The sequence below is a fragment of the Thalassophryne amazonica genome, chromosome 6 (genome assembly GCF_902500255.1).
Source record: "Thalassophryne amazonica chromosome 6, fThaAma1.1, whole genome shotgun sequence".
Classification (NCBI taxonomy): domain Eukaryota; kingdom Metazoa; phylum Chordata; class Actinopteri; order Batrachoidiformes; family Batrachoididae; genus Thalassophryne; species Thalassophryne amazonica.
Window position 1 is genome coordinate 88,946,981 of NC_047108.1, and position 10,645 is coordinate 88,957,625.

The 10,645-nt window shown below is 42.5% G+C and overlaps 1 protein-coding gene across 1 annotated transcript in view; it reads right to left on the reverse strand.

Moving 5' to 3' along the window:
* LOC117511488 (interleukin-17 receptor E) overlaps positions 1-10,401 on the reverse strand; it is a 59,680-nt gene extending 49,279 nt beyond the window's left edge. Inside the window, exons 1-6 of the mRNA XM_034171507.1 lie at positions 10,395-10,401; positions 6,490-6,521; positions 6,273-6,375; positions 4,362-4,510; positions 4,218-4,286; positions 4,049-4,115 (exon numbers count right to left, since the gene is read on the reverse strand). Coding sequence (XP_034027398.1) covers positions 4,049-4,115; positions 4,218-4,286; positions 4,362-4,510; positions 6,273-6,375; positions 6,490-6,521; positions 10,395-10,401 — 427 coding nt within the window. The remainder of the gene's footprint in view (positions 1-4,048; positions 4,116-4,217; positions 4,287-4,361; positions 4,511-6,272; positions 6,376-6,489; positions 6,522-10,394) is intronic.
* Between the last annotated feature and the right edge of the window lie 244 nt (positions 10,402-10,645).

Here is a 10,645-nt window from a genome sequence, read left to right on the forward strand (position 1 = left end):
TGTGGTCTTTGGCACCCCCGTCCCCCACCTCCCTCTTCAAAGGTGAGCTCAGATCTCTAGTTGGGAACCACGGGGGCTATAGTGTGGCTACAAGCTTCCTCTGTCCATCTGGCCCACTTTCTTAGTCATGAAAGTCTCCTCAGGTCGACACTTCTTACCACCAACGTCAGACAGATAAGACTGTGAGAAACAGTCGACCTTTATGTGTCTGCTGAAGCATCAGACACGAGTGATGTCACAGACTGTGGTTGCAATTTGTGCTTGAAAAGATCACATGTAGGAATCGGAAAGCAAAAGAGAAGCAGGCGCTCAGTACAGCATGTTCTTTCCCCAAAGAGCGTCGAACAGTTCAAGAGATGTCTTTGTAGCACTTAAAATATAAGGGGGGGGGGACTGACATGTAAGAACACAAATTCATCCATTTCATAAATTATTAATATTATGTCTGATTTTAATAAGCTTTGGAAAAACCTAGGCACCTACCCTGTAAAATCCAGTGTCCAACAAAAAGAACATCTTGTAACTCCCCACACATAATGAGGCCAAGTTGATGAGACTAACTTAATGCACCAGATCAATCTAAAAAGTTTGTTTTTGCTAATGGAATAAACTATAAACCTGTCCGACACCCGCTGAATACTGCCACCTGCTGGACGGCCGGTTGATGAGCTTGAAGTTACAGTACTTGTTTGTCAAAGTCTTCCACTTCCAAAGCTTAGATCTGGTGTTTCATTGAGATCCACACATTATTCACTGAGTACTGGATGAAAACACTGCAAAAAGTGCAAAACGTGTGATAATAAAGAAAGGGGACAAATCCTGGTGTCATCCCTTTATCTGTGTCAGCTAAATATAATTAGGTCCATCTCTGTGATTCCGATCTCTTCACCAACTTTCAGTGGCTAGGATCTGGGCTACCAATAAGTAGACCTGGGTTTTGGTTCCAATGTCCCAATCCACTGATCTGTAAATAGGTATTAGTCTTGGCTGGGGAAGTAGCATGTGATGGACTGATGTCCCATGAAGGGGGCATCCTTCTCCGTTTTGTGGTATGGAATACAAGGATAAGGACTGAGGCCCCAACAGAGCTCAGGGGCTACCGTATATAGGACTTTTGATCTAGATGATTTAAACTGGGCAGCACAGTGGCTTAATGTTAGAACATGTTGCCTCACAGCAAGAAGGTCATGGGATCACTTCCTGCATGGGGCCTTTTGGTGTGGAGTTTGCATTTTCTCTCCGTGTTTGCATGGATTCTCTCCGGGTGATCCGGCTTCCTCCCAATCCAAAGACAAGCAGGTTAGGTGGACTGGTAACTCTAAATTGTCCGTAGGTGTGCGTGTGGGTGTGAATGTGTGTCTGTATGTGGCCCTGTGACAGACTGGTGTCCTGTCCAGGCAGTACCCTGCCTCACACCCTGTGACTGCTCGGATAGGCTCCAGCCCTCTGTAAGGGCCCCTTTACACATAGTGTGAATTTGGTCAATTTGCATACAACTCCAGGGCGACACCTGGTTGTAGAGTTGTATGAGCGCACCACGAAACATTGCGCCAACGGGCAGGCGTGCACGACGCTGGCACAACGGTTCGTGCACACGACAGATTGCATTGCGTTCCATGGGACGAGCTGCACCACATCGTGCTGCTGATGCAGAGGAAAAAGAAATAAACCAGCTGTACAATTACTGAATATCACTGGGTTGATATAAATAATACATAAAGGGGGATGCAATACAGAACCCTGCGGTTAAATAAACCCGGTTTAAAGAGGATTTGAACCCACGCACTCTGATTACCAGACAGACACTCTACTATTGCGCCACAATGTCTGTCTTGTAACAAGAATGTGAAATAGCTGAAATCAACAAGCAGACAAACGTATTTACTAAAAAAAAGAAAAGTGTTGTGATAACAGATCAAGCGGCATCTGCTACGGTGTATTTCTGCTGATATGTTGGGGCAACTGTTTGTTGTGATTTGGCGCTATATAAAAAAATTGATTGGATTGATATGTGATTGAAAGTGGCGTATTTGTCATACTGTTGGCCTGTCATATGGTCCTCCGGCACCCCGCTTACTGTCCTGTCAGACAGACGTGACGTTTCAGATTGCCTGCTGCATGTCCACATGAACTGATGGTCCAGTCCAGCTAGAACAGCCTGTCAGTGTACGCGCTCTCCAGCCCGTCACAGAAGCAATATAGGTTTTATGTTTTCAATGTGAGGACCGCAAGCGCACACACGCGTGTGTCCATCAAAACACGGTGCATGTTCTGCAGCTCTGATGTCCAGACCAGTGATGTCAACAGCTGCCGTACCCCGTCTGTTCAGCGCACAGACCAAGGTGTCACTCTGTGATCAGATGAGAGGCGCCTCACCTGCGGGGGGGCGCACAAACCACATGCATGCACGTGTTGGGGGGAGCGGGGGGGGGGTACGACACACGCACACACGTGTTGTGGGGGGAGTTGACACTCTGTGGCACACCACATCTCAGCAATTCCACACTCGTGGGGAACTTAGACAAATTTCACAGCAGCATGACAGTGATGATATGCAGTCTCTTGTTGTGCCAAGAGTGCAACTGGCCACACATTTTCTAAGTGCCATGTGAGCGGTGTTAGATGTTCGTGCGTGTCACCTGGAATTTGGCCGACACCTGCCGCAAGAGGGTGCGATGGGTTCGCACAGCGCACACTCTTTCAGCTGCTGGTGTGCGCATATAGTTGTAGCAACAGGTGTACGAGGCGTGAGAGGCGCTACCATTCCACGTTTTGCATACGATTCCTGCTTCCGTGCGCACTTTGACAAACTTTGCACTATGTGTGAAGGGGCCCTAACCCTTGATTGCAGTAAGCAGGTATAGAGAATCGATGGATGCATGAGTTAAACCCAAAGAAGTTATATATGAGAACTTGAGGCCGTGGTTGCACTGAGGCGTGGTCGCCATTTTAATTCTGAGCAAGTTAGTGATTTGCGCCCATAGATGCTCAATTAGTCTCGTCAAGAAACAGGTGGAATATGGCGGAAACCTTCGCATGTTGGCAAAGCCACAAACGGAGGAAGAAGAGAGACAACATTTCCTTCCATAAGTAAGTGGTTTTGGTTATTCTTGTCACTCTGTCCGTGACATTTGTTCTATAAACAGGTGTGTGTTTCCTGCCATACCTGTGTCGTCCGTGGACACGGACCATTAACTCTTCACTTATATCTAGTTGATATTTTCTACTGCTAGACCAATGTCATGTCTAGTTAAAATAGTTGTCGTTAGTGATTAAAATTGGTCGACAAGACAGACAATTTTTTAAAAAATTTTCACCTTAAAATAGCGATTATATATATATATATATATATATATATATATATATATATATATATATATATATATATATATATATATATATATATATATATATATATAATGTATTGTAATGGTTTTGGGAGCCGCGCTGTGATGAACACAGCAGCAGCTCAGCTCAGCAGCTGAAACAGAAGATCAGATCTGTATAACTTTCAACACTAATATTTGGAAATGTGTGGGTGTCAGAGCAAGTTTGATACTTTCCTGACATAATTTAACGTTAATTAATTTTACTGGCTCGATATCCAGGTCAGAATGGCATTTTAACACGTTATTTTGCAAGCGTTTTTCTGAGTGTGTTCAGTCACGAATCTCCATTGAAAATGCATTAACATCCAGGAACTTCGTCAATATTTTCCCCGGTAGGAAATGTCATGTCGCTGTCCATGAAGGGACGTTCACCTTTAATGGGAGTGCAGACTCTAGTTCTCATATATAACCTCTTTTAGTACTCACACACGTGACAGAAAACACAAGGTCACTGAAGGAAGTACATTCAAAACAGGACTAAAATGTGTCTGTAGTGCAGCCAGAAAGGGTTATCTTTTTTACTAATCACCAAAAAACAAAACAAAAAACACACAACATCTAAAATTTCCTCCTACAACATCCCGTCCCTTTAAGGGGTGCTTGATTCTGATCAAACTGATGACTCATTCTGAGCGACATGAATCATCTGTCAAACTCACCGACAATGTTGTCATTCTGAAAGGGACACCTTGTATCACGCCGGGCATCCGTGTGGGTGTAATAAACCTGTGAATCCAAAGACGTGCACAGACAGGCATCAGACTGACATCACACGGTTCAATACCAGCTCCACTTACAGAAATTACAAGAAAAAAAAATAAAAAATACCTGTACACAGACACAGGGCAGCCAGTAAGGAATGTTAAGAACAGCTGATCGAGACTGAGATGGATCAATCTGAAAAGATGGCACAAATCAACATCAGCGTGCACGGCTACCGTTTAGATAAACAACTGTGCATCTGATACATACAGTAACTGGGGTGAAAGTTGACGTGCCAATGCACCTCCCTGTACTTTTTTGGTAACACAGTTTGGTGTAAACTTTGTCTTCACTCTCCACAAATACACTGACAGATTTAGATGTCCGACTGACAGACAGGTGAAAGTCTGGAGTGGGCTCTAAAACAAAAACACAGAAATCATCACTGCGATCATGTTTAATATCCTATTTATGACAGACTGACATCACATGACATGCACCCACGTTGCCCTTTGTGCTGATCTACTGATGGCAGAGGGAAGGTGAATGCAAGAAAATGATAAAGTGGAGAGGAAAAAAGGGATTGTGTGGTAAAGAAATAGTGCAGTGGACAATTGGAAAAAAAAAAAAAAAAATCCTTCAAATGGTGATACAAGCACCAAATTGCATGGGCACAAATACACCTTAGACATCACCCTTTTGAAAAGGCAGGGTGTTCACTTGGATTTCCAATAGGCAGCCAGGTAGGGGTCAATTGAAGAATTACACGGGGTCAAAATAAAAAGGTGCTCCAATCATATTGAAAACTATACCACAGAGATTCCAAAAAGGTATAGCTTGGACTATTTGTGACTGAATGTTATGGAGTTAAAACAGCATGAATGGTGACAAAGGTCAATTTCAGTTTATACAAGGGTCAAAAGTTAAAGCTGTTCTAATTTTGGAAAAAAAATAATGCAAATTATTGGTTGAGTTAATAGGGTTTTAAAAAGGAATAGTTTGCATCATGTGTCGTGTTGAGTTATGATGTTACAGGGTAACATATACGTCATAGAATCCAATGGATGTCAACATTGTTTAACTTTTACTCTGCAGACCAAGCACTCAACAATCAGAACTATTACATTTATTAATCCTATTAGCTCAACCAATAATTTGCACCACTTTTGAAAATTGGAGCAATGTTTACTTTTGACCCCTGTACAAAACTGAAGTTGACTTTTCGCACAATTTGTTATTTTTTTAACCCCATGACTCCATAGAATTCAGTCAGATTATTCAAACTATCCCTTTCTGAAATCTTAATGATCAAACAAATAATATGGAATACCTGTCAATTAGGGCTGCACGATCCACAATTTTTCACTCCCAATCTGATCCCGATACCAATACTTTTCTGATCTGATACCTAAATATTATTATTATCATTACTGTTGATTTTATGAGGATTTTCTTAAAAGGAGACCTGAAAGTTGAGCTACAATTTGCTAGAAGGTTTATCTAAGATGAAAGCCTTTTCCCCTTTCAGCGGACAGAATCTCTGTTCGGCTTCTCCTCCCCGGCTGCACGCTGAGCCGGCGTTTTACAGCCTCGGGACAGTGAAGCGACTATCTTTTTAGCACACATTTTCAGCAACAATTCAGTTAATTTTTTGGATAATCCGTGCTCAACAAACAGACAATTTGAACCCGAGAGCCGAGCAGAGATTTGCCACTAAACCGCAGCTGCAACACTGCAGAAGAGAGCTCTCTCAAACAACCCGGCTTCAGAAACCTCCCCCCTCCTCCCCGCCTCACGCTTGGCACTAAACAAGCAGGCAGGAAACAGCAGTTCAGAGAAAAATGAAAAATGTCGCTGGTTGGATCAGTATTTTCCGATACGTGAATTACCGATCTGGGATTGGATCGGTCCCATCCCTACTTTCAATATGATTGCAGCATTTTTAAATCTTGAACCCTGTGTAATTCTTCAACTGACCCCTACCTGGCTGCCTATTGAAAATTCAAGCGGATGCTCTGCTTTTTCAAAAGAGTAATGCGTAAGAAGTATTTGTGCCAAATTTGGTGCTTGCAACACCATTTGAAGGATTCCTCTGTAAATATTCACTTATCTGCTGCACTAAAATGTGACAGCAAAGAGATAAAAGATGAGGCACAATTCCAGAAACTCTAAATTCACTACCTGACACTGTGTAACTGACATTACAGCTGGTCAACGTTGTGCTGTAAACCACGTAAACAGTAGAATGTGCTTCAGCTGTGACACAATCATATATCAGCTCCCACTGGAAAAAAAAAAAAAAAAAAAAAAGAACAAAAACCCCACATCTATCATCATTATCATCAACATACTTTCATTAAATCCGGGTTAAATTGTACTCCTCATGCATTCAAATTACCGCGATGAGGCCGTTTTGGTTACGTGTGGTTGCTGGTGTGTGGGACTCCAGCGACACTTAACTCTGACTGCAAGAGGATTTCTTTCATTTCCACACTAACAACAAAAGAACACAGCAAAACATTAGAGGAGCACTCAGGGGAGCACGTAGCTCTGCCACAGTGGAACAGCCCTTCATCATATTCATCCTGACAGACCCACATCCTCACCGTGGAGCAGAAAACTGGTTTAAACAGCCCATTGCTTTATTATGGTTTGAACAGACGGCAGTGCATTTTTACCCTTGGGTATTCACCCTATTGACATATCCCATAATCCCTTGTGTGCCAGAGAGTTGATGTAGGCCAAACAACACAGAGAATCCACATGATGACAATTGTAATGAATATTATACTACAAAAATGGAATTTTTTTTATGCTTTTCGTCACGTAAGAGACTGCTGCATGATACCCTGAAAACTTGCTAAAACAATAACAAATAATCCGTGTCTGCTACGTTTAATCTGCGTGGAATTTAATAAAACAAACTGAATTTCAGACATATTATATATATTAGTCTGGAACAGAGAGGACAAAGTGTTGTAAAGAATAATCAAGACGTTAAAGGTGCGTTTACACATAACCAAGACGCGTGACGAATGTCATTTTTCTGTCATTCGTGACACATTCCTGACATTCTTAATGTGACAACGCATCTGAATAGGTTTCTTAATAGTGCGTGTTGGTGCGTGCTATTCTTGATATTCGTGGAGCATGTTTTTGCCTGTCAAAAATCTTCCACGAATGTTACACACCACCCTCATTTCGTCTCACATCGTAGAGGTCGCAACTGAGCGTATTGATCCGTCTTGATGACTAGTGATCCTTAATAGAACGTGACAACGTTCATAGTGGTTCCTGAAGCCCAAACTGTCACGCGTTTATAGAACGAAGTGACAAGGAAACTGTCAAGCTTTGACACGACTTGTAACGCGGCGTCACATTCCACTGCACGCCACAACGAATCGTTTCTGTCACCGTGCGCACAATTAAACTCAGCTCCAAGTGTCTTTCCACAGTTCCTGCTGAAGCTCCACAGGACGCTCCTGCAGGTGTTCCACCTGCTGTTGTAACCGATGAGCGGGAGGACGAGTCTGAGCAACCAGAGGAGCGAGAAGAGACTCACGTGCAGCCAGACATCTCTGCACCTCCTCCAGTCCAGCGGAGGAAGAAAGCATGCGCACAATTAAACCCTGCTGCACCACATTCAGTTTGATTGCTGACACCAAGTCGGCTAAAAGTCTCATTTCAGTGCTCTTCAGCGCTCCTGCAGGTGTTCCACCTGCTGCATGTGCCTGATGTTTGGGAAAATGCACGAGACGAGAGCCGCATGACGCCACACATCTGGCTCTGTCCTCTCTGCACCACTCCATGGCACAAAGCCAACTACGCATGCAGTCACAAAGTTCCTCTGAAAAACTGGAGCGATCTGAATTCGGTTGGATGAATATGGGTGTGTGTGGAGGCAATTCACCTCATTTACAACATGACAGAATGTAACGATGCACTGTTACGCGCAATTGCGCGCAACAACACGTAACACTATTCTTGACCGTGCGTAATGGTTCCTGATAATTCTCCAGCAACACGTGCAATTAATCTTAACGTGTGGTAACAGGTTGTAGCAGTTCCTGAGGACATCTCGTCGCATTCGTGACTTGTCGTTATGTGTAAACGCAGCATAAGAGCAAACTTCACTTTCCCCCCAGAACGACATGACCAGGAAGCGAGTGTAGCTCACAGCAGCTCCCATTGAAAATAACAGACAGCCTGTGATTCTCACATGTTTACATAAAACAAACGCAATAACAACATCTAAAAACCCAGAGAATATATTCATGAGTGTTTTAGGCACAGTATAAAAATAGTTTTATGTTGCAATGTTAATTGTGTTGTCCGTGGTGTGTTAAAGTGCAGGACCGATCAGAGCGTCTCAATACAGTTTCTCAATGTTACTGAGATCTCGCAGCGCGGCGACCTCTCTGACGTTTTGCGGGATTTGAAACGTCAATAGGGCGAATTGTGAAAGCTTTTTGCCCATCTGTCCCGTCTGTCTGTGCTCAGCATAAATCCACTCCTATTACTGCCAGTCTTCAAATTGACAGGGAACATTCTTGGGACACAGACCTTAGAGCGCCTTGGGGCAACTGTTTGTTGTGATTTGGCGCTATACAAGAAAAAAGTTGATTGATTGATTGAAGTTCAAAGATGGCCAACCTTTTAACTTTTAGGACGTTAAAATGTCACATTCTGTACCTAATTTATGGTAGGATCTCATGGACATTAGCGTGGTGATGCCACTTCCTGGTTTCGTTAGCTGCTAACCTGGCTTTGTTTTTGGCTAGAAATAACACCTGTCTCATATATTCTGTAAAAGCTAGCGAGAAATAAACACTTCTAAGACTGAAAATGCTGTTTTTGGAACCTAATAACGCCTCTGAACTGATTTAAAGACAAATCACAGATATTAGTATGCACACTAACTTTTGCTAAGTCAAACTTCCTATGGAATTAAATTTGTCTCACTAATGCCTGCAAATGCAGAGGGTGATCTACAAATATTCATCTATTTGCACAACTTCCCTTTTCTCAAAAACTCATATGCACACACGCAAGGCCTCCTGCAGATGGCGTTAAAACGGAAATATTGCTTTTGCTTGACTGATTGATAGAGAGGCTTTATTGAACTTGTAAAAATTGTACTTAACACAACAGGATCTTAGTAATGAATCCGTTTATGTCCAGATTTTTTTTTATAAGTGGAAAAAGCTGCATTAGTACCTTTGAGATTTTTTTATTGTGAGTAGAAAATGACAGTGATACACTTCGGCAACAATTGTTGCCAGTGGGGCAAAACAGGTTAAACAAAAGCAAACTATAACAAACACAATGCTCATACGGCATAGGGTACTTTAGCATTGCGTTATATTTTAAAATATATTAGATGTGGCTCTTCTTGTATCTGCAATAAAATTTGACAATTTCTTCACTGGCATGCATGCAAATGTGTTTTGCCTGGAGGGCTTTTACTGACTTTTCTATTAAATGCATTGAAAATCTATATAAAACGCAAAAACCGGTGCGTGATATTGCGCACAGAGAATTTGAAATGTTTAAAAAAAAAATTCACGCACAAATGTCGTGCTATGTGGCGCAATCTAATCTCCAACACGACGTGCAGCTCCTCAAGTGGAGTAAACAAGAAGTGAAGAGAGCAAGTGGTGACGTCAGCGGATCGCATCAGAGCGTAGCTCGTCTGAAGAATTATAACAAGAAGTTAAATCTGTTATGAACATACTTTAACAGCTGCACACAAGAAGCAAAGAACACACAACTGTTTTATCAAGCCATGACAATGTAAACAAGACAATGACCTTTTAGACGGCTCAAAATGCTTTCTGCAGCTTCTTAGGCGCATGCGTGTGTGTGCAAACGCGAACAGCTCCGGCTGCAGCCTCCTCTGTGATTAGAGCAGTTTTCAACAGCCAATTTGCAGAAAAAAAATTATTAATCCACCACAAAATAATTATTTTACATAAGCAGCACCCAGCACAGAGCACGTGGCAGCCGGTAGAACAAAGAACGGCGTCCAGCTGTGAACACAGGTCATACTGTTACATGAAGCAAAGGCATGCTCGTGTAAATAGGCCTTAAATCGCGATTTTGCTTTACTCGCGGTCAAGTTGTGGAACCTGAAAATTTAGACTAAAAGTCCATTTTGATTTGACCGTTTCTGGGAGTGATCATCAGTTTTGAAATTTCTGGACGCACGCATTTATAAATTCCAGCTCAGTATGAACCGGCAGTAAGGATCTCAAGAGTCACATCCAAAAACTGAATTGTCGAGAATCGTCTGCACTGACAAACCTCTCATCGCTGATGTGCGGCAGTCAGAGGAGGAAGAAAAAGATCCAGACTGACCCCAGATTAAGAACTCATCACCATCCAGGAAGGAAATCACACAAATGGTCGAAACTATTGTAATATAGCAAGGCAAGCTGATTTGAAGTTTTGGGATTTTTTGGTCGACCTCATTAACTCGCAGTTTCAGATAACTCACAGCCCGATTCTGTGGACTCCAAAACGCGCAAGTTAACGGGGCTCACCTTGTACTTTCA